The following is a 24403-nucleotide window of genomic DNA, read 5'->3' on the forward strand; positions in this document are numbered from 1 at the left end:
ATATATTCGAGAAGTATTTATAGCAGTTTTATGTTCTTTATAATAAAGTTCCATCTATCCATCCACCAGGTTTTTCTCTATGTTTTTATTGAAGTATAGTTGATTTACAGTGTTGTATTAATTTCTGCTGTTTGGCAAAGTGAGTCAGTTATACACATATAGGCATTCTTTTCTACATTTTTTTAATATATCCTATTTTTTTTTTAATATATCCTGGCTTATCCCAGGATATTGCATATAGTGCTATACAGTAGGAACTTGTTGTTTATTAATCACCACTGTTTTGGGGAGCTTTCTTAGTCGTGATCACCATATTGGGAATAAAAGATTGGAAAAGAAGTGTGATATGTAGCTCAGCCTGGGCACTTCCATTTCACATGTGAGCAGAGTTGATCATAGAAGGTTCTGGGGTGGGTGTTTGTTTTTAAAGTTTTGTTTTACCATAACATGGTGTTAATTTTATATTTTTAAATTTCAAGAGACTCAAAGGTTCTGGTGTTTGGTTTTGGAATGTGGTTTAATGTGGTTTTCATTAATTTTTCTCTTCACGTTTGACTGTCAATTTGGAAGGCATTTTGCAGTTAGTTACCAAGTGAAGAAAAATAAAACGTTAAAGTTGCAGGTTAAATTTTATTCAGAGACTTTTCTGAGAACTAGGGCCTAGGGGATGGCCTCTCAGATAACGCCAAAAAATGCTATGAAGAGATGAGGGAGGAGCCAGGGTATATAGGAGTTTTTGCTGAAAACATGTAGTCAAACATCGAAATATTACTGCTAATCACAAAAAACCAGATACTTCAGGTTAGTGATTTTTGTGCTTTTCTCTGTACAGGAAGATGCAAGAAACTGGGCTCACTGAAATTATTCCTTGGGTAGGCATCTTAGATACACAGCTATCTAGGGCCAGTATCCAGAGCACATAGTTTCCTGCTTGTCTCCATCCTGAATTTCCCTTAGCACTCACCGTGGGGGCGCTTCAGTGGCTGATGGCTTGCCAGCAGGGAAGGACAACATTCCTCATTTACTGGAATGGTAGACACTGTTCCCTTTCCACACAATCATTGTTGTTTCTTAGTTTGTCATGTGTGTCTTAGTTGCAGAGTCGTGTCCGACTCTTTGTGACCCTATGGAATTTTCCAGGCAAAAATACTGGAGTGGGTTGCCATTTCCTATTCCAGGCAGGGAATCTTCCTGACCCAGGGATCGAACCCTAGTCTCTTGTGTCTCCTGAATTGGCAGGCAGAGTCTTTACTAATGTGCCACCTGGAAACTCCTAGTTTAATTGGCAGCATTTATTCCCTTGCTAATACATAAAATAATAATGCATCTTATAGTTTAGTGTCATCTTAAGCTCAGTGAGATCTGATAATGATGTCTAAAACCAACTATCTGTATACTTTACCTGGCCCAACTTTATTAATTTATTATTAAACATTTTGCGGGGAGGCTTTTTCTTTTCTTTAGAGGAACTGTTAACAGTTTGAGGGTCTGATGGTAAATTCTGTGACATTTTATGGCAATAATATATTACTGCCATATACTCAAGTACTGAAACCTCATTTCTCCTTATCTTTTTTTTGTTTTTCAAGTGTCAATATACAGTATCTGGTTTTATGACAAGAATGACTGTCACCGCATAGCCAAACTCATGGCCGAGTAAGTATTTCTGTTACACCATAGTGATATATGGGAGATGAAAAAATAATGTTTCCCCCTTCTGTTTGTTACCGGAGTCCACTAACTCATATATTTTCCCCTGATTTCCTTTTATTGTCAAAGTTTTGAAAAAGGCAGAAAAACTTAAAGAAATCTCAAATTATCAATAATCTTACTACCACCAGTCTTTTTTACGTGTACCTTGGGTTGATGTGTGATTGTTTTTTATTCTTTTTTATGTTCACTGAAAGAAAAATGCAAAACAAAAAAGTTATGAGCTAATTTTTATTAGGTGACTATATTAAGGCCTATAGCCTGGGAGGTAGCCTCATCTAATTATTTAAGAGATACTACCTCCAAGAGAGAATATCTAGGAAAAATATTTACATAATTGGAACCATCTAAAGACTGCTTTATTACCAAATTAATCAAACAAAAAAATGATATTAGTGTAGTCATATCAGAAAAAAAGAATTTAAAATATGATCCTCAGCAATAGTAGCAAGAATTTTAAAATACTTCTGAAAAAAAATAAAAGCAAAGACAAGGGAGCTAGAGAAGGGAATGCCAATAAAATGAGGACAGGTGAACTTTTTTGCTGAGAAAAACGTATAGTCAAGTATTGAAAGATTACTCCTAGTAATAAAAAAACAGACATGTCATGATGAAGATTTTAGTGCTTTCCTATATGTGAGAAGATGCAAGAATCTGGGGTCAGTGAAATGATTCCTTGGATATGCATCTTAATTATCTATGGGCCAGTATATACAGAATGTTTCCTGTTTTTCTCCATCCTGAGTTCCTCTCACGGCGCACTCTATGGGTAACTGCAGTGGCCCATAGGCTTGATCCTTCTTGAACTGGAATGGCAGGCAACACTTTTTTTCTTTACACTTCCAAAAGTAAGATTACGCTGTACATCCGACTTTTCATGTCCACAGCATTTTCCCAGCACATTAGATAGTCTTTCTCTAGTATTTATGTCTGCTTTGTATTCTGTTCTGCAGACAGATCCTAATTTAACCAGAGCCTTGCTGGTTAAATTTGTGTGTTTAAACATGTGGTTAGAACCATCCAGCTGCCTCACTCCAGAGGTATTCTCTGTGTCCAGAGCACAGCCTCACCACCACATGCAGTGCACCTGACTTCGGTTCTCTCCAGACTTCCACTGTAGCAGGTGGAGCTGTGTTCAGTAACTGATAGAGAACCCCCGCATGCATCCATGGGTACTTCCTTTCCTGCTGCTGCTAAGTCGCTTCAGTCGTGTCCGACTCTGTGCGACCCCATAAACGGCAGCCCACCAGGCTCCACCGTCCCTGGGATTCTCCAGGCAAGAACACTGGAGTGGGTTGCCATTTCCTTCTCCAATGCCTGAAAGTGAAAAGTGAAAGTGAATTCGCTCAGTCATGTCCGACTCTTAGCGACCCCATGGACTGCAGCCTACCAGGCTCCTCTGTCCATGGGATTTTCCAGGAAAGAGTACTGGAGTGGGGTGCCATTGCCTTCTCCGGGCTACTTGCTTTAAGAGAACTTATTTTTGATACAGATTCCAGGTTTAGAATCCCCAGTCCTCTAATGGGTTATGTCCCAGGAGAGCTTTTATAAATCAGAATCTTGGAACTTGGAAACTGATTTTCATTGAATTGATGTTCTGAGGGATGGTCGTTGTCCTTTCTCAGACTGGCCTACAGAAGCCATCCCTCTATGTTGCTGGTGCTGCCATTCTGGTTTCCAGGAATCCACGACACTTAGTGTTAGAGGGGCCTGAAGTGCTACCGCGCCCTGGACAGAATGCTTCGGTGGGCAGCGAATTCTGGTGGATTTAAGTTTTCTTTTCAGTTTTTGCCTGCATTTCCTCAGAAATGCTGGCCTCTCTTCCCCCTCCGTCAAATCATAAGTCCCTTTGTTCTTCTGCAAAATTTTTACCTACATGTTTGGGAGAAAACAGTTGATTTTTTCTTTTTCTTTTGTCTAATATTAAACTAAATCCTCTTAAACTATAAATAAAAAATTAGGCCCCACACCCCCCATTTCCAGGTATATTTGCATTTTAAAAGAAGTGCACATGGCTGGGGCCACATTTTAGTCCAGGACTGCTAACATGTCTCAGCTGGGTTTTTATCTGCTTCCCGATTTGTTTGCTGTAGGTGTGACCCTAAGGACATTCTTCCACGTGAACTTTTGTCATTCGTTTGAAAATTCATTGGCTTTCTACAACCAGACTTTTCTTTTTAGAACTTTTCTCTTAAAAAAAAAAAAAAGATAAAAGCTACTTTTTTACAAAGCCATTTATTTAATGACCACTGTCTGTAGTTTTGAAAGGAACAGCAGAGGCAGTTTTTGATAACTTAGAAGACAAGAGATTTGTTGATTTTAGGTTATCCTGAAATTGACAGTATTTCTCTTAAATATCTATATATTGGAGTATGTTAATACATAGACTTTCTCCTGCAGATTGAGAGCTTTTGGGCCTAAAGTGAGAGACCCTGGCTCTTTTAGCGCTAACAGTTATTTGCACGAAAGCATTTTGAACTGTATTCTCTATCAATAGGCGTTACCCGTAAGGCAAGACTTCAGATCATAGATAAAGCAGAAGATGGAAGGCTTATCTGAAAATACTGTAGTGAACATAAAAATAGGGTGAGGAAGTAGAAACAGGAAGCAGAAAAGGAAAAGAAGGGCATTCAGGTTTCCTTCACTAGAGATGCCCAAAAGAGGGACATTTGCTTAAGCTTTCAGCTTATTTTACTAGAAGCAATGGTATTGAAAGTGACTAGCAAATGCCTGCATGAAACTGTTGATAGTGAGTTTTCAAGTGTCTGGCCTATTTATGGCTGAAGAGAATACCAAATATGTTCACATTAACTTTGTGATAAATGGCGTTCTGGTCACCAAAGATAAAAAGGTTATCTTTGTCTTTCTTTGCTCTGACTTTGCCTGCATACAGCCTCTTTTTGCTAAATATTTCAGAATGTCATCTCTGTTAGTCAGAGATACAGGTAAAATTCTTTGGGATATATTGTGCATCTAAATAAAAGTGCCTGCCACTGCCCATTCTGTTAAATCTAGTTCTTCCTACCACTGTTTCAACAGCTGCAATATAACAAAAATTCTTGAAGTAAAACATTGATTTATTCCAAAAGGTTGTTAATAAGAACTGAGAAGATATATCGGAGAACAGGTAAACTTCTAGACCTGTTCTATAAATAAATCTGGAAATTCTCTTTGATAAGTAGCAAAATTGAAAATTCACTTAACTTGGAAACTGTTGCCTCTCCTAAAGAGGAAATTCAGTCTGCCAGAGTGTTTTTAACAAAACCTAATCTGAATGTTTGCCTATACATAGACTATAAAATTTGGAGAACTCATAGAAGTGAGCCCTATTCCTGATCTTTCAAAGAGTCTCGGGGCATACTTGGGGGTTTGAGAGGAAGGGAGAGGGGCAGGGTTGTTCTTCCCAGAGTGTGAATTGGAAGAGGCCTTAAGAGTCCAAAGCTGGGTGTCCCTTCCATGCCACCAGCCAGTTTCTGCTTTCAGCAGTGGAGAGCTTTATAAGGTAGCCTGTTGGGTGGATGAACACTGGTGATTATTGGAAATGTTTTTTTTTTTAATGATCACAAATCCAGTCCAGGTCAGAGAGAGGTAAATACTAGTATGGGCAAGCCAGACAGTGTAGCAAGTAGTGGGTAGAAACGGGCTGTGTGACCAATCCTTGATGGTTGGCGTGGCCTGTAACTGAGTATTAAATAATAAGTATTTTTTGGTTTTTGGCTGCGTCACTAGGCTTGTGGGATCTTAGTTCCTCCACCAGTGATTGAACCCCAGGCCCTTGGCAATGAAAGTGTGGGGTTCTAACCACTGGACCACCAGGGACTTCCCAGTTTGGGGAAAGCTTTAAACCATCCTTGGAGGATCATAATACATTGTAACTTGTTAAAAACTCAGAATAATGTTGCTGTTTAAAAAAAAAAAAAATCTGTGTTTAATATTGTTTAATCCAATGTTTTCAAATAAAAGAACCATCCCACACACAGTAATAGAAGTTCCTAGGTAGGCTGTTTTAAAGCAGTAAACTGACATTGGGTACCCTGTTCTATGCCTCTTAGTCCATAAAAAAAAAAAAAAAAAACCTTTTACTGCTTTATTGCCTGTCATCATCAGTGTCCGAAAGTTCTCAAATTAATTCAGTTATCAAGTTGTGACTGTGCTTATACTATCCCACGGCAAGTAGGCCTGTTCATTACAGTTGGACTTGAAACCTGAATGGATGTTTAAAAGAAAAAAAGATTAGTTGTCTTATTAAAATTTATTACATTAATTTCAAGCTTGAAGAAAAATATAAGAAACAATAAAACATTCATATGCCCACCACCCACCTTTTAGTTTCTCACATTTTGCTTCAGACTTTAAGATGTGGCAGGGAGAGAGGATGTTCCTAAGAAATGAAACCCCTCAGATAGACTTGCAGACTGCAACCCTTGACTTAGACCTTGACTTTTCATGCTTTTTTAATATATATTTTCAAGTGCAAAATTAGCTTAAGTAGCACTAGTCAAGATAAAGAGCATTGCCACAATCACCCTGACCTTAGTTAACCACTTAGTGATTTTTAAGGAGACAACAAGGAAACTCTTTTGTTTACTTGTAGAGTTATAGTTGATTTTTGAAGATTGACCAAGACCATCATTTTCAAGATGCTAATCTTTCCGTGCTACCCCATTATTAACATACACTCTCCATAGGAGATGTTCACCTGTACAGCCTTCCTTTGTCTTGGTGGCATTGTCCATTTTCAGATTTACTTTACCAGTTAGTTTGACTGATCCTGAGATACTTGTAGGAAAGAGAGAGAGAAAAATAATGAGTAACTTAGTAGATTTTAGAGGTATCTACTTCTACCAAATCTGGAAAGGAATTCTGTATTTTTGGCCTTCTAATGGTGAACTATATTGGTTGGTACATTGTGAGTGAGATAGTGAAAGTAGTCAGTCATGTCTTACTGGAATGAGGTAGCTGAGGCTCTGTGTTCTGAGGAAGGCATTGTTACTATGAGGCAGTCTTCCAGTATCCTTGGAAGATGGACACCAAAATCTTGGGTCATATTGTGTCAAAAAAGGTCTTTCTAAAACTTGACTCTCTTTCCTCTAGCGTGGTAGAAGAGGAGACACGGCGGTCCCAGCAAGCAGCTCGGGATAAGCAGAGTCCCAGCCAGGCCAATGGCTGCAGTGACCACAGGCCCATCGACATCCTGGAGATGCTAAGCAGAGCCAAGGATGAATACGAGAGGGTGAGGATCTGTGTGCTGAACAGGAGAACCAGAGCAGGGAGGAGACCTGTGGCGGGTCTGGTGGGCTGGAGAGGTCACCTCCAGGGCCAGCAGGAATAAGTAGTTCAGAAAGAGAACATGTCTTATAGATAAGGAAGGGGATTTTCTTACCTCTGAAAATTCAGTGTTCTTTTTCTATTCCTAAAAAATTACTGTGGGAGGAAAGGATTTTGGAAAATAAAAGGTCCCACTTCCTGGGTAAAGAAATGTACATTAGAACCCATGAGACGTTTCAAGTTCTACCAGATTCCTCAATGTCTGTCGTAGAGAATTACAAAGAATTTATGGATCTATGAAAATTAATACAGGAAAGGCAGTCATCTCTATAATGAATTGATTGATTCTTAGGAAACTGGATGAGGTAAATTTCAGAACCATTTCTGAGCTTTTAAGTTACCGTGTATTACCATAAATTCCCTCCCATACCCTTAATGAGATATGGGTTGTCTACATAGATGCCTTCTTCTGTTTGTAAAAAAGACCTTTCTGTGTTGTAGTGACAGCTAATAAGTTGAGAGCTCTGTCACCCCTTCCCAGTGATGACGAGATCAAGGTGCCACATAGGACAGAAAGTATAGGGGCAGCACACTAGAGCAGACACCCCAGGAGATGGCCTGCCCTCCTCCTCACGCTGGGAAGCAAGTCATCTCCAGAGGAAAGAAAGAACTGAAGCCTTGCTTCTGTGCGCAGAGCTGCAAAGGAACTCTAGGTCACATGAGCAGTGTAAAAATCTGATATGATTTCTGGTTAATGCACATTGCAAAGGTAGAAAACATGGAGAACGCAATAGTTACTACTGTAAAGAAAATTCTTCGGTATGGTATGGAGTAAATAAAATTTCTGGAGTTGTATTAAGATTAAACCTTTGGGGATTTAGTTAAGTCTTTTTTGGGGGGGGGGTGGATTTAGTTAAATCTTTGATATCTCCTTCATAATGTGTTCGTTCTATTTTTGAAGCCATCCATAAATAGGTGGCACTTCCTTAAATAGGAGTATTGTTGCTTGTCTACACTCACCTGTCATCTAATCATATGGTGTCAGTCTTAGCAGCAGCCCATGAGTTCACTTCTTAGTGTTTGGATGAGCTCTCCTCTGCCTCAGATGGTTCCAAATAGACCCTTTATCTCTAGGTAGAAGCTTGGGAGATTGCCACATTCATCTATACAACAACTTGGATGAATCTCAAAGGCATTATGCTAAGTTAAGGAAACCAGCATTCCATTTAGATGACAATCTCTAAAAGACGGAACTAGCGCCAGAGAACAGTCTCTGGTTGGCAGGAGTGGAAAAAGGGCACGACTGCATTGGAATAGCACAAGGGAGTTTGGGGAGGTGATCGGATATCCTGACTGTGGTAATGGGTACACAAAACTATATATTTCAGAAGTTAATTTTGAAAGTGAAAGAAATGGTAGCCCTCCAGGCTCCTCTGTCCATGGAATTCTCCAAGCAAGAATACTAGAGTGGATTGCCATTTCCTTCCCCAGGGGATCTTCCCAACCCAGGGATCGAACCAGGGTCTCCTGCGTTACAGGCAGATTCTTTATAATATGAGCCACCAGGGAAGCCTGGTGATACATTTCAAAAGTTACTTTTACCATATATTAACTTAAAAAAAAAAAGGAAAAGAATACATAATAAAGTAATGCTGTTTGTTTGTCCTTAAAGGGGTTATAAAAATAGCAGTTGTTACAAACACTGTTGTCTAAAATCATGTGCTCAGCTTTCTAGAAATTTTATTGTCCAGTTAATTTACATATTTACATGCAGGTCCAAAGCAAACATTTGGCATTTGTAGGAGGGGCTATCCTTGACTTTTAAAATAATATTTCTGTTAACAGTAACCTTGAATGCTCCTTTGTAAACCAAACAATAGCAAGTTTTTTCACATGATGTATTTTTCCTTTTAATTTAAGAATCAGATGGGCGACTCAAATATCTCCAGCCCTGGGCTGCAGCCAAGTACTCAGATCTCCAATCTGGGAAGCACTGAGACACTAGAAGAGACACCATCTGGGTTGCAAGATAAGGTTTGTACGGGCAAGCCCTAGCTTTGTCCAGAGTAACCCAACAGAGTCAGCATTTTGTAAGGGCTTGGATGCAGTACAAGTTTGATCCGTTGATCATCAGTCAGAGTGTGTGCATACAGGCAGTAGCGTGATGTCATCCTCTCATGTCGTTTCCCCTGGTCCACGTAACTGTCTTTCATCCGGGTTTTACAGTAGCCTCGTATCTGGTTTCCCAGCTTTTGCCCTAGCCACTCCCTCTCCTCTCCTTGACCCAGGGGCCAAAGTAAATCCTGGTTTAACCTAAGTTAGACCGTGGCTTTCCTCCAGTGGTGTCTCACCTCACTCAAACAAAAGCCAGGGTCACGGCAATAACCCCTATGGCGCTACCTGATCTGGCCCCCCTACCCCGGCCTCATCTTCTATCTTTCTGCCGTGTTCCCAGCCTTGTAGGCTCTTCTGCCTTTTCACAGATGCGTCAGACCTGCCTCTGCCTCAGGACAGGGCTTTGCAGTTATAGTCCCCACAGCCTGAAAGACTTGCCTCCTATAAGCCTTGCTCCCATTCTAGTATCTTCCATATAGGTGAGGGCCTTTCACACCACCCTATTTTAAATAACAATCCTTCCCTACCCCTTTTCTGCTGTGCTTTATTTTCTTCCAGCTATCAGGGTTTGTGGTTTTTTAAAAAGTTTTTTGATTGTCCCCTCCCCACCAAAATCCAAGTATCATAGGGGACAAGCAGTCTTGCCTGTCTTGTTTGCTACTGTATCCTCAGCACCCAGCACTGTAAATATTTGTTGAATGAAATCATTCTCTTTGTTTTTATTTTTTTATTTATATTTTTATGAAGTAATTCTCTTTAAAACTGATGACTTGATAAGTGAACAGATGTCAAGTAAAAGCCATAGTTTTTTAAGCTTTTTATTTGAAGATAATTACAGATTCATATACAGTTGTAAGAAATAATACAGAAAGAGTAAAAGCCATAGTTTTTTAAGCTTTTTATTTTAAGATAATTACAGATTCCTACGCAGTTATAAGAAATAATACAGAAAGATCCATGTCCCTTTTGCCTATTTACTCCATTGATAACAGTATATCATTGAAAAATATAGTACAATATCACAGCCAGAATATTAACCCAGTATACCCATCTTGTTCACATTTCCTCAGTTGTTTTATTCATATTCGTTTCTGTGGGTATGTGCACGTGTGTGTTTGCGTGCATGCCAAGTTGCTTCAGTGGTATCCAACTCTGTGCAACCCTATGGACTGTAGCCCTCCAGGCTCCTCTGTCCTTGGGATTCTCCAGGCATGCCCTTCTCCAGGGGACCCTCCCAACCCGGTGATGGAACCCATGTCTCTTTTGTCTCCTGCATTGGCAGGCAGGTTCTTGACCACTAGCAGCACCTGGGAGGCCTCATGTGTATGTTTAGTTCCATGCAGTTTTATCTCATGTAGAGCTTTGTGTATCTACCACCACAGTCAAGATAGAGGACTTCATCACCACAAGAATCCTTTGTGTTGCCCATTTGTTATCACACTGATTTACATGTCACACCTTCCTGGCCTTCCTCTGGCATCCCTAACCCTGGCAGTGACTGATATGTCTCCAGCTCTATAAAGCTGTCATTTCAAGAATTTTCTATAAATGGAATCATACAATATATAACCTTTGGGGATTATGTTTCTTCACTCAGCATAACTCATTGAAGAGATTCATTGAAATTGTTACATATATTATAGTTCCAAATCTCATTACTGAGTGGAATTAACATTTTTAGCCATTCACCCTATGGCTGTGTTAAAGGGTGGCTGTGTTGTTATCAGTTTGGGGCTAATGTGAATGACATTTCCATGAACATTGTACACACATTTCCTTTGTTGTTCCTTTGTCCTTTCCATTACTAAACCGTGTTTGACTCTTTCCAACCCTATGGACTGTAGCCCACCAGCTCCCTGGTCCATGCGATTTCCCAGGCAAGAATACTGGAGTGGGTTTCCATTTCCTTCTCCAGGGTATCTTCCCGACCCAGGGATTGAACCTGTGTCTCCTGCATTGGAAGGCAGATTCTTTACTGCTGAGACACCAGGGAAGCCCTAAATTTCCTTTACTCTGGGTTAGATGCCCAAGAGTACAAATGTTGGGTAATTTCATAACTGCATGTTTTAGTTTAGAAATTGTCCCATCATACTGTTTTCCAAGAGGCTATACCATTTTACATTCCTATTATCAGTGTATCTATAATGTTCCTAGGGATGCAGGTGGTAAATTCTTTAAACCAGATTTTGTACACTACATTTCTTTGCTCCATGTTTACTGTATTTGAATTTAAGATCCTGAAGGTCAAACATATATTAAAAGAAAGTGTTATGTAAAATTTAATTTTTAAAAAATATGTGTTAGGAGAAGCAGCAAGTAAAGGAGCAGACTCCTTCTGGCCTGGCTTATCAGCCATGAATGTCCAGTGGGCTAGTCACTTTCCTTTCCGTTTCTGAATCATGGGATTAAGGATTCTGGCAGTACCTGACTCACAGATTTACTGTGAAACCCAAATGAAAGAATGAACCCAAAAAGACTCCATTTTATAGGCCAAAGTGACAGCATTTTGTAAAATACTGAGATCTGGATATTGTCAAGCCATTGTAATTATCTAAAATTAGCTGAGATCCATAACTGGCCCTGTACACAGAATAGTGCATTGGTTTAGTAACACTGCCATCTAGTGCTGAGGAGCAAATAATGCTGTCAAGCCTTAATATTAATAGTATTACATTTTATTTCAGTTTCATTATTCACTTACTAAAATTTCCTTGGTACAATTTCCCTAGTTTGTTTTGTATTGTTTTTGTTTTTTTGTTCCTGTGATTAAGAATAATAATACCTTCTAGTGTGCCCAGCGCACTAATGAGTAGGAAATCTGACATGGGCACAGTAAATTCAAACAGAAATACGAAATTCTGTAAACAGCAAGAGCTGTGGGGTGAGCGAGGAACAATGGAAAACCTGATATAGTTTCTTTAAAAAAATTTTTTTTCAGTCCCATACATACTGTCACTCACTGAATTCCATTTCACAAGGGAATGGTCAGATTAAAATTTGAGTTAAGTGAGGCATTACTGAACTCAGAGTCCAGACTGTAAGTATATTCAGACATGAGTAAAGAATAAAATTTCACCTTTTCTGTGGATGATGGAAAATGAATCCATGAATAAGTAAGCCCAACAGCTAGAGGAATGCAGCCAGCTTTTCTTGTCAGAGGCAGAGGAACATGGAAAGGGGCCTGTCCAAACAAGCTCAGAGACTCTCAAGCTTTGGGGAGTTTGTATAAAGACACATGCTCTGCCCCCTCAGCCTCTGGCGACTAATTCAGCCAGTTACATGTTTCCGAAAGTTGGTACAATCTGACCAGTCACCAGCTCTTAGTTATTCAGGTCTTACTTGCCCCTCTCCTTCCCAAAGGATCATTTTACCATTCAGTTGATTAGATAACCTGTCATCTGCATGGTGGACATAATGGTGCAGTGGCATAATGGTTAAGAATACGGATTGAAAAAAAAAAAAAGAATATGGATTGTGTTGTTAGAACTAGGTTGGCATCTGGTTCTGTTGTACTTGGGCATCATCCATAAATGGCAATAATAATAGTACTGCCCTCACCGATTAATAGAGTGATCCATGCAAAGTGTGTAGTACAGGGCCCTCTGTACAATGAGCAGTCTGTCTGTGATAATTCTTACTGCCTTGTAACCTCATTTCTTCTGCCTTATATGGGGTACCTCTGAAACCTGATGCTTTACCACACACCATATTCCATCAAGTCTAATAATCTGTCTCTGGCCTGGCAGATGTTGCAGGGAGGCAGCATGGAGAAATTGGAAACTTGATGCTTCTTTTGCATACTACCATATGACTTCATTTTTTAATATGAAGTAGATTTAAATTACCAGAAATACCTGTTCTTAAGTTCAAGTATAGAAACATTTCACATGTAAATGTGGGTAATTTTAGTTTTTTAAAAGTTCATTTTTGTTTCACTAGATAGATAAAAATTGCTACCTGGATCATTTTCAAAGCCTAAGATGTATTTCATGGTGAGGTTTCTCCATGTCCGGTTTTTGATTGTTCCTTTTCTTATAAAATACTATTCTTCACTGGAAAAGACTCTTAAGTTTCTACAAGATCATTGCAATATGATATGTGTTTTTTAAAGTAGGTATATCTAAATGTTGGTTTGTGTGTGTGTATACACACACACATATGTATATGTAAAAAAATATGGTGGTTAGTTCAGTTCAGTCGCTCAGTCGTGTCCCCCTTTGTGACCCCATGAATCGCAGCACGCCAGGCCTCCCTGTCCATTACCAACTCCCGGAGTCTACCCAAACCCATGTCCATCGAGTCAGTGATGCCATCCAGCCGTCTCATCCTCTGTCCTCTTGCCCCCGATCCTTCCCAGCCTTAGGGTCTTTCCAGTGAGTCAACTCTTCGCATGAGGTGGCCAAAGTGTTGGAGTTTAAGAGCTACGTAATTGGGAATTCCCTGAGGGTCCAGTGGTTAGTACTCTGCACTTCCACTGCAGAGAGGACTGGTTCAGTCCGTGATTGGGGAACTAAGATCCTGCAAGCCATACAGTGCAGCCAAAAAATAAAATAAATGAAAGGAGTCCTTTGCGCCCAGGTCAGAGCAGGGCCTGGCACCCTCTGCATACTTAGCAAGTAAAGGTTAAATGAATTCAGCAATACTGCTTGAAGGGAAGGTGCAGGAAAGCTGACAAGTGGGAACTATGAATATAACTCCTCTGAATCATTGCAGTGATATCAGTAAACCAGATCACTAAAATATAAGTACATTTAACATGTTCAGGCTTAAATGCTTTCCTTTTCCTTCAGCATCTGTGATTTGGGAATTGGAAGGTTGCTATTTAAAAAATGGTTAAATTGGGAGGGGCAGTATAGGGGTAGGGGATTAAATGGCACAGACTTATTATGTATAAAATAAATAGGATGCAACAATAAATTGTACAGCACAGGGAATATAGTATATTTTATAGTAACTTTAAATGAAGTACAGTCTATAAAAATATTGAATCACTATGTTGTATACCTGAAACTAATATAATGTTATATCACCTATACTAATTTTTTTTAATAGTTAAATTTATTTTCTGGTATTTGAGGTACAATGCCTGCCTTTTATTAAAAAAATATGAACATAAAGGTAGGATTGCTTGATCATCATTTGGTCCTCATATCCTCTTGAATGTAATTTCCCTACCATGTGTGACTGGTATGGGGCAAATTAACTTTGAGCAAAGTAGTTGCCCCTTTACCTTACATCTGTTTGTGAAGCAAAAAAAGGTGAATTCTAAACTGTCATCTGAGTCCCTAAAATTTTATTTTTACACTTGATCTTAGCCAAAAGGCCGAGAAGCGATTAAAATTTTGATTTTTATTACAAATGTAGATATCTCTTCACCACCTTGGGGATACCAGGTGCATTCTTGGCCTTAATCCTGAGGACGTCGTCAGCTTGTTCCATTTCCTATTTTCAGACTCTGCCTATCCTTGCTTCTGCAAACTGATTTGGTTGATGGAAAAGAAATTTAGTTACGCTGATTTGCAAGAGTTTTCTCTCATTGGGTGGTTTGATTTGTTTCTCAGTCTGCCCCATCTGGACACAAACATCTGACAGTGGAAGAATTATTTGGAACCTCTTTGTCAAAGGAACAGCCAACAGTTGTGGGTCTGGATTCAGAAGAAGTGGAGAAGCTACCAGGAGATGCCTCCCAGAAAGAGCCCAACTCATTCCTACCATTTTCTTTTGAGCCTGGAGGGGCCTCTCAGTCAGAAAACCTGGCTGTCCATGCTGCTGTCCACCCCTCAGTCCAGCCCGAAGTCACCACCCCAGTGCTAATAACTCCTGCTTCCATCACTCAGGCCAGTGAAAAGCAGGCCCCCAGCTACGCCATCCCATTGCACTCTGTGCTCAGTCCCAGTCTACCAGCAGAAGCCTCTACTGGACAGGCTCCCCCCAGCCTACCCCGAAACACCACCATGATGCAAACAGTGAAGACCACACCTAGGCAGAGGTCTCCACTCCTGAGTCAGCCTGTCCCTGAGCTGAGCCACGCCAGCCTGACTGCCAGCCAGAGCCCACTCAGGGCCCCGCTGAGCGTGACAAACACAACCAGTCCATCTCTCCCAAGCGTTGATCTTCTCCAGAAACTCAGGTTGACCCCGCAGCATGACCAAATACAGACACAGTCACTTGGGAAAGGTGCAGCAGCACCCAGCTTTTCTCCAGCAGCCGGCCAGCTGGCCACCCCTGAGAGCTTCATTGAGCCTTCCCCTAAAGGGACAGCAGCGAGAGCCTCAGCCTCCCTGAGCAACATGGTGCTTGCTCCCCTTCAGGTACTGGCGGGAGATTGGGTGGCTGTAACCTAGTGGGATGAAACTGCATTTTGATTGACAGGAGACAGAGTTGTTTAAAGACACAACTGTTGAGTGTACCAGGGGCTAGAGGATAGGAGAGGAGAAGCCCTGCAGTGATCAACCAGACCATCAGTAACTGGTGGTGTAGCTGAGTTCCACTTCCCAAAATAATTTCAGCTGATAAAAGCTGAGAAACTGTATTTTCCTTCCTGGGTGTGCATTTTAGCGGTTTTTTTGTTTATTTTTGCCCGATACGTCTAGGAGTCCTTATTTGACTCAAGACCGTGGATCCAGATCATCCCAAACTTTGTTCGTCCCCTGCTCCCTCAGTACTCTCACTGAGAGCCTGTGTTGTGCCAGGTGCCTTAGGGCTGCCATAAGAGCATCCCACATTTGGAGGTCTGAAGTCAAAGAAAACTTCCTCGGGAAACTGGCCATCAGCTGAGATCTGAAGACTCAGTAGAAATTAGCCAGACCCAGAGTTGGGAAGAGTGGGTGAAGGCAAGGAAAATAGCAGGTGCAGAAGCCTAGGCACGAGAGGGCATTTGTTGAACTTGAACTGTGGTCTGACTGGATCTGTGTGTAAAGAAACATGGGAAAGCAGGTATTGGTGATGAGTAAAACTTTGTAAATAGTGTCAAGGAGTTAGAGGTTTGTTCTAAGGGCCCTGGAGAGTCTTTGAAGTGCGTGAGCCAAGGGTGGCACGCTAGGAAAGGAGACGATGGAAGGAGGGCGACCCATCAGAAAGGAGGTCGGGGCAGTCACCCAGGCTTGAGCTGGTGGGGGCCTGTACTGGGGCATGTGAACATGTGGATTTATTAAGAAGGAGGATGAGTGGGACTTGGTGGGGGATTGGATCTAGGGCTGAAGAAGAGGTTTGTCCCTCAGTGATTTATTAAGGTTGGTGAGTTTACAAATGAGGACATCAGGTCACAGTTGCAGTGACTTGTGCAAGATCACAGAACTGAAAGGGGGTAGAGCCTTTTAAGGCTTTAGTCTCATGCCCTTTAATAATTACAATCCTCAGCTCTTTTTAACATTTTACCAAATAATATTATACTGGCTCTGCTGTATAACATTATTTCTTAGTTAATGGAGTGTTTTGTTCCATTCTGTTAAAATTCTATACAGAAAACGAAACCTAGTGTCTTGGTTACATGATTAAATTGTCATTTTTGCCGTTTGTCTGCAGTATAAGGAGCAGTGAGAATGTTCTGTTTAACAGATAAAACACCCCTGAAATGTGTCTACTGCCACTATTCCTGTTGTTCTAGAAATACAACCAGCAGTCGTAAATACCGCCCCCTCTAGATTTGGCCTCTGGGACAGCACCCTGCTCTCCAGCATGCCTCCTGGCAGAGGAAGCTTACAAACATGTTCTTTCTCATTTATGTGGCTGTATCGAATTTCAGGGCCTGGGACCATATTGAGTCCTAATATATTTGCTCTGCTACAGGAAGTTCTTGTCTCCCAGGGAATAGGTGTAGCATTTATCTGTGGAAGTGTGTGGCTCTGTGTGAAGACTGTTTAGCGCCACCTGTCCAGAGTGTGAGCCGCCTCATCAGGTTTCATGCTGCCAGGATCTTGCATCTCCACAGTCTCAACAGCAAAAATATGCTTGGTCTGTCCCAACTCTTATAAGAGACACAGGTTTTAGCTTTTTGCATAGAGACGTTTTCGAGACATTTGCACACCCCTTTTCTCCGGTGGAACTGAGGGGAGTTGGGGGCTGTCCCAAAGCTCCCATCCTGCATTGTCACAAATTCTGGTCAGCCACTTCCCTCAGGTATCTAGGAACCAGGTCATGTTTGAACTCCTCCTTACAGCTGCTAACCTAGATTTTTCCCCAGTAACTAAGAAATCTTAAATGAAAAGTGGCTACATCTGTTCATTTTTCTGTTTAAACATTGCAGTCTATGCAGCAAAACCAGGATCCTGAAGTTTTTGCCCAGCCTAAGGTGTTATCCAGTGCCATCCCGGTAAGGATCCCCTTTTTCTGAAGATCATAGTATGTCTTAAGTTCTTCTGCTGAGTGTGAAGTGAAATGTTGCAGCTTTCAAACCTAGGCCCCTCTTAAATGTCCCTCCCCACTCTCCCAGGCAGAGCTCATTGCTGTGGCCCCTGCCGTCCTCAAGTCATCCATCCTCAGTGATGTCTTCCCTGAGGGTGTGTATGGGAGTGCAAGGTCGGCCACGGCAGGGGCGCTCACTCACTCCCTCTGTGTTGTGAATGGGCGACGGCTGAGAGCAGGTCAGCCCCGTCCCTGTGGATAGGAGATAGTCTTTGCCCTGGGAGAGTTGTGGTGTCCCAGTAAACAGAAGGCAGTGTCACTGCCCTGCTCGTTGGCTTCCCATTGCCCTGTTGACAAAACCTCCCATGCCTGTGTGCTCTGCACCTTGCTGCCTCTCCCCTGCCTCATTTTTTAGAAGTTGTCCTCATCCTCCATTACCTACCAACTTTGACAGGCACACTTATCTTTTTCAGTTCCTAAACTTTAAGGTTCCATTTGCCTTTGAGCCTTAACACCTCTCCTGAAGCCTAAGATTTTAAACTAAAGCCACCTTCTGACTGGTCTTAGCAGGTCTTCTTTGTAGCTTGTCCTGCTGAATGGTGATTGGCGTACCACTTCTTGGTGATCTCTCAGCCCAGTGTTGCACCAAAAATAACCACAGATGGCTCAGAACCCAGAAACTGCACTCTCAAAACTATGGACAGCTTTGGTTCTTTGTAAATGAGGAGGGTGACAGATAGGAGGGAAAAAATATAGTTTTCTTGTTGAGTATATCAAAATATGAGAATTAGTTAAAAAGGGGGGGGGCTTCCCTCATAGCTCAGTTGGTAAAGAATCCGCCTACAATGCAGAAGACCTGGGTTCGATCCCTGGGTTGGAAAGATCCCCTGGAGAAGGGAAAGGCTACCCTCTCCAGTATTCTGGCCTGGAGAATTCCATGGACTATACAGTCCACAGGGTTGAAAATAGTTGGACACAACTGAGCAAGTTTCACTTTCAAAAAAAATATTATTACTGTTTTGTGTATTCTGCTGGTTAGCCATTGTTAGCCCAGAAGTATATCTAAATGAAAGAAGAAGGTAAATATTAGTTTTATGTTTTTAAAATTGTATCTTCGATGGCTGTGGTGGCATAATAAATACATTGAACACAACTAAAGAAACTAATGCTTCATATAACTTTATATAACCAATGCTTCATATAATTCTTTTTATTGAATTAAAATTTATGTATAATAAAATGCAGATTTCTTAAATTGAGTTTTAATACACGTATATCCCTTGGGTAGTGATCCAACCAAGTTATATAACACTTCCATCACCTCAGAAAGTTCCTTCACACCCTCCTTTAAGCATTTCTGTGTCCCTCATGGAAAAACTTTACATATTCAGCTTATCTCAGGACTGTTCTTACTGTGCCTACCCTGCTGTTAGTTATCAGATTCCCCTTCTGTAGTGATGGGGCTTGGCTTCTCATAACAGCTCTAGGCCATCCTTATCATGTAAATGGACTCTTCATCCTTCTGCTAACAAGCTTCCTAACCAGACATTAAATGCTTAGACACTGCTTCTGAATCTTTATCTGAACTCTAAATAGTTAACCGTTGGACTCTGCATTCCAGTCTCCTGCTGCTTATGCTTATTATCAGGCATCCCCTACTCTGGGCCTGGCTGCTGACTTCCACACTCTTTGGTGCAAAATGACCATTGTTCCCCTGCAGGTGACAGGCCCCCCTCTGGTTCCTGCAACAACCTCAGCAGCATCCTCAGTCCTGCTGTCCCCCAGTGTTTTCCAACAGACAGTTACAAGGTCCTCAGACCTTGAGAGGAAAGCCAGCTCCCCTTCTCCTCTCACTGTTGGAACGACAGAAAATCAGAGAAAGCCTTCCATTATCCTCAGCAAGTCTCAGCTCCAGGATACATTAATACATCTAATCAAGGTATGTAGGATATTACTCTTCAAATTTTCATTCTGTAAAAAAATAATTGTATGAATTCTTAAAAAATCAATTCATAAAGAAAATCCAAGACCAGCTAGGACCAGTGTTTCTCTCTCCCTGTGGAAAAATTCTCGAAGTGGAAAAATAGATCTGTGTGAATTCCAAAATATTCCTCATGATTGTCTCTAGGTGGTGGGATTCTTGGCATAATTAGTTATACAGAGCATGCGTATAACTTCTTCCTAAGCTGTTGTCATGGCAGTAAGCTCTAAGGAGGTAAACCTGACATGACCATCTCTTCCAGAATGATTCCAGCTTCCTCAGCACACTTCATGAAGTCTACTTACAGGTTCTGACCAAGAACAGAGACAACCACAACCTATGACAAGAGCAGAGTAATTCTGAAGGCAGAATATCGACCTCAGAAACAAATAGGCCTCATCATGGAAACTTCTAGACGCAACATTGAGTTTTGAGAATTCTAAAATTGAGCCTATGAGAAAGAGACTCATTGCTTAAGAATGTTTTCCAAGTGACGTTCTCAGTGATAATGGAGGTTTCACTGTGAAGCATCACCAGCAGACCTTTGTTTTGGGGAAAAAAAAAAAAAAGACCATTGTGTTCAGTTGTGTGGGTGTTTTCATCAGTTCTAAACAAGTTTGTGAAATAAGGAATCTGATTTTCAGCTCACTTTCGTATTCAAGGTCTTAGGGAAAAGAGGTCACCAGCCCTGCGGCAGTCAGCCCAGCCCATACCCCCATTCCCCTCCCGCACTTCCTTCTAAAAACTTGATCCTCGGGCTGGTTAGTCAAGTTCTGAGCAGAGCAGAAGTCAGCTCTGTGCAGAGTAGCTTTGCATTTTAAGGGTCAGAGGTTAAGCTGGCAAATTAGGACTGATTTGTTCAAGTGAAGTGTATTTTATATGAATGCCCCTTTTGGGCCTTAAAAGTTCTGAAGTTTATTAATTGTGTTCTATTTTTAAGTGTCCCCGGTGATGCCATGCAGAGGGCTCCCACTGTGAGAATACATTTGAATAGGGCCCTGCCGGCCCTGTGATGAGGTGGGAGCAGGCATGGCACACCTTTGAAGTAAAGGCTGGGACTGGTAACACCCAAATTCTATCAGAAATCTTCACTTTAAGTTAAACTCTCCAGTGGTTTTGAAAATGTTAAGCTTGTGTGTGAATCATAGCCTTATTTTCCTTTTCTGTCTAAACACAATGAGAAGTCATTGTTAATTGTTTCCCTTAACACTTTGACAAAAGGACCAGTGGACCAATCTGACAAAGCCATTCTGGTTCCATTCCTCAAGTCTACTGAGAATAGTCTTAAAGCTATGCAGAAAAGGGAACTGTTATTCACACTGCCCTTACTTTATTATAGAATATGGAATTAAAAACCAAGTGTGATATTCGGAACTTTACCAATGTATTCTTAGGCTGTAAGTACTTCTGCAGCCCAAAGTCTGAAAATATGTAAAGATGCTTTGTTATGCTGCTATTGATCTGCCATGATTTATTTATATTCTTTTATGGCATGTAATGGTGATTAGTAATATTTTAATGTAGATTTGATTTATTTCAGCAATAGTAATTTTAAGATATTCTTTGAATGAAAGTGTCTTCGTTTCTACGATACAGGTCATTTTGTAGTATTTAACCAATTAAGATGCACTGCTTACTTTTCTGAGCACTATTTAATGATGGGGTAAAAACCCAATTGGCTCAACCAGCTAGCTTAAGGATTAGCTGTGAATAATGCTGACAGATATGATGGTTCCTTGGGAACAATCATTTAAGCTTTAATGGTAACTCAATCATAAATCCATAGGTTTTTTTTCCTTTTAGCTGAGATTTTAGAAAATTACTTGTGAATTACATACTTGTTTTAGTTTGCGCTTAGGTTGTTTTCTGTTTTTTGTCTTTTTTAGCATAAAGAATACCTTGATTGGCTTTTGTTAAGCTAAACGTGCTTCCTTGGCAACTTTTCTGCTTCCCAATTTAGTGTCTTCTATTGTGTCTACCTATTATTTGTGAATTGTGCAGAAGTCAAGGAACCTTCTAAGTTCTCATAGGAATTAGGAATAGTTTGTTTTCAAAGGTAGTGTGTAAATTCAGCAACCAAAAATGAATTGCTTGCGCATCACCCAGGAAAGAGAAAGTTACAGTAAGATGTGAAATGTTGCTGACCCCAGGAGATGGTGTCCAGGGCGCCCCCACGACTGTTCTCAGAAGACAGTTGCCCTGGCAGGTTAGCACGCATCCCAGGTGTAAGTCTCGGTGGGCTTTGGTGAGCGGAAGAATCAAGGGGTTCTTATTATGATAGACGTTTGCGTTGAAATGATGCTTTGAGTAGGGTCAATATTACAGAAGAGCTGAGAGACTGTCCTGAAGAGGGTCTGTGATCAAATCTGTTCGTTTTCACCCTTTAATTCAAGGAATGAGTCGGACAGACAGTAGAGAATCTGGGATGAGGTTTCCTTAATGTGAAAGGAAACTTTTAAGTGCCCAAGTCATGGAGACTTGAAAAGGGTAAGCCTGTTTCAACTCCCAAATTTATGTATTCAAAGCATTTTGAAAATTCAGAGGCCAGAGGTTCACCGTCATGAGAACCAGGAAGTTCAGGCCAGAACGAGTCAGTAGAGAAGTCAGGCCAAGCCTGAACAGTGTCAGTTGGATGACCCTGGGCCAAAAGTCACAGTTCAGTTGCCTTACCCCTCATTCAGACTTCTGTCCAGAACCTCATGCTAGTTTAGGTTGCATGTTTACATTGCTGCAGTAACTTTACTGAAATCTTAAGTTTTAAACCTTAGTTGAGTCAAAATGGACACCAAAACAAAGACGCTTCTTGCAAGGTTTGCAGAACTCCGGGTGCCCTGCACTTAGGTCACCGTGTCTGCCTGTAGAGCCACCCTCACCCGAATGGGCGGCCCTGCTCTTCTTTTCTTGCAGTTACTGTGGTATCTTTGAGTGGACTCCCACTTCCCAAACAGCCTCGTTCCTTTAAGGCAGAAGCTCCTCCTCATTGTGTATCTCCCCCGTCGGTAAGGTGTAACTTGGAATCCCATGTTGTCCAGTGACTGTCAGCTCCAGGAAAAGCATTCATGCCCTCTGCATGTGAATGTGAATGTCCACAGCTTACTTTGGAAGGCTTTTGGGAGCCAGGTTTTGTTAAGAGCCCAAGTTGACCTGAGTACTTCTCTGCGGGAGGAGGCACAGGCTTAGTTGAGAATAGGACCCGATTTTGCATGTCAAGAATTGTTCTTTTTCCACCTGTGTGTTCTTGTAAAAAATCTTAACCCCATCAGATCTACTAGGTAGATATTTTTAAACCATGCAGCTTTATTACTCTCCTCCCCAAAGAATGTAGTTTGACGTTTTTCTCATTTTGGTAGTAGAGGCCATAACTGCCATTGTATTACTAATAATGCAACATGAAATTGAAGGTGCCTAACTGCTTAAAAAAAAAAATCAGCCATCCTACTGTAACTCTGGGCAAAATGAAACACAGAGGAATGAGAGGCGGCACAGGCACGCGTGGGCTCAGTCCGTGTGAGTGAAAACGAGGAATCACGGACGTGTGTCCTGCATTCTTGCTGCACGTTTGCTGCTGAGCACACGTTTCTTTCTTACCTGTCTTTGGTTTTCTTCAGTTGTATTCAAAGGGCCTGCTGGAACCAGTAGCGCCCTGTGTTTTCAGGTGTCTAAAATGTTAAGATCTGAAAGAAGTAAAGCAGCTTACACTGAGCTCTTTAAAAGCTGTGCTTGAGAACATTTCCCTGAGTGGGCCGGGGCCTCCAGGAGCCTGTTTTTTCCAGCAAGAGAGACATGTGCAATGTTTCACTTGGTTTTGTATATGACATCTTCATTTGAAAATGCTCTAATGCAATACTGTTCACTTTGAAAGGGGGAAATGCAGAGTTGTGTTTCCCTTTTATCTGTGTGATTCCTTCAGAAACGTGTTTTTAAAATATATGTTCTCAATGGTTTTTTATTCTGTATTCCTGCTTTGGCCATGTGGCTCTCATGACCTTCAGTGTACCAGAGTCTCACTGCCCTGAATGTGGGCCTGAGAAGCTCCGGGACTGTGGCAAGATTTTTGTTCCATGAGCGCAATGCAGCATCATTAACATTTTTAATGGTATGGATTTTATACCATCTGTGTATGTTTGCAAATATTAAGTTATTACCTGTTTTCAGATGAGCATTTTTCATCCTAAATTTTATATGTTTGCAAATATATTTTTTTAATAAAAGTTCAAAACCAAGTTTTAGCACCTACTCAATTTTAATTGTGTTTTTATTGAACTTACAGAAATAGGAACTTTTGGATGCGTCGTCACACTGTGCTAGAGCCTCCTACTGCTGAGAGGTAGTGGGGTGAGAGGACAAAACAAATGCATATATTCTTAGAAGGTTTCCCCAGATAGAGGGTACAGGTCTAATCAGGACGAGAAATAGTCTTTTATAGGGGACTTTTACAGGGGACTCGGTCACTTCTCAGATTCACTCAATTCATGTGCCTGGTGTCTAGGTTGATAAGGAAGGAACGAGGGAGGGAAGAAAATAAACTGTGATTGTTATGGGAAATAGGGAAAAGGGTGGAAAAGTGTTAATCACATAAGTCCCTGAAAACTGTTCACATTAAGTATTGGGTTGGCCAAAAAGTTCATCTGCATTTTTCCATAACACATTACAGAAAAAAACGTGAACAAACATTTTGGCCAACCCAGTATGTTTCCAAATGAAATTTTCCCTAAAATGTTTGCTTTACCTGCCTGCTTTCATAGAGCAGAGCATATGCTTAAACCTTGCTTTATGACTTTTATATACATACTCAGTCACCACTAATTGCATGCTCATTCAACACATAAACATTGCAGCTATTTTCTTGATCTTCACAATAACCCATTTTAGAGAGAAGGGAATTGAAGCCAAGAGTGACAAGGATGTGCCAAAGGCTGCTGCTTATTAAGCCAGCATTGAGTTAGGGACCTGAAGCCAAGCAGACTGGTGGGCTAGTCTAGAATT

The 24403-nt window shown here is 41.1% G+C and overlaps 1 protein-coding gene and 1 pseudogene across 2 annotated transcripts in view; one reads left to right on the forward strand and one right to left on the reverse strand.

Moving 5' to 3' along the window:
* DCP1A (decapping mRNA 1A) overlaps nt 1-23653 on the forward strand; it is a 42536-nt gene extending 18883 nt beyond the window's left edge. The window contains exons 4-10 of one of the 2 annotated variants that reach the window (XM_043885252.1): nt 1590-1656; nt 6805-6943; nt 8899-9012; nt 14655-15404; nt 17339-17404; nt 19157-19375; nt 19680-23653. In XM_043885252.1, the coding sequence (XP_043741187.1) occupies nt 1590-1656; nt 6805-6943; nt 8899-9012; nt 14655-15404; nt 17339-17404; nt 19157-19375; nt 19680-19760 (1436 nt within the window). In that variant the 3' untranslated portion in view covers nt 19761-23653. The remainder of the gene's footprint in view (nt 1-1589; nt 1657-6804; nt 6944-8898; nt 9013-14654; nt 15405-17338; nt 17405-19156; nt 19376-19679) is intronic. The other variant, XM_043885253.1, reaches the window with a different exon arrangement.
* LOC122683390 lies at nt 14277-14428 on the reverse strand (annotated as a pseudogene).
* Nucleotides 23654-24403: the final 750 nt, after the last annotated feature.

Source organism: Cervus elaphus, chromosome 24 (assembly GCF_910594005.1).
Source record: "Cervus elaphus chromosome 24, mCerEla1.1, whole genome shotgun sequence".
Lineage (NCBI taxonomy): Eukaryota > Metazoa > Chordata > Mammalia > Artiodactyla > Cervidae > Cervus > Cervus elaphus.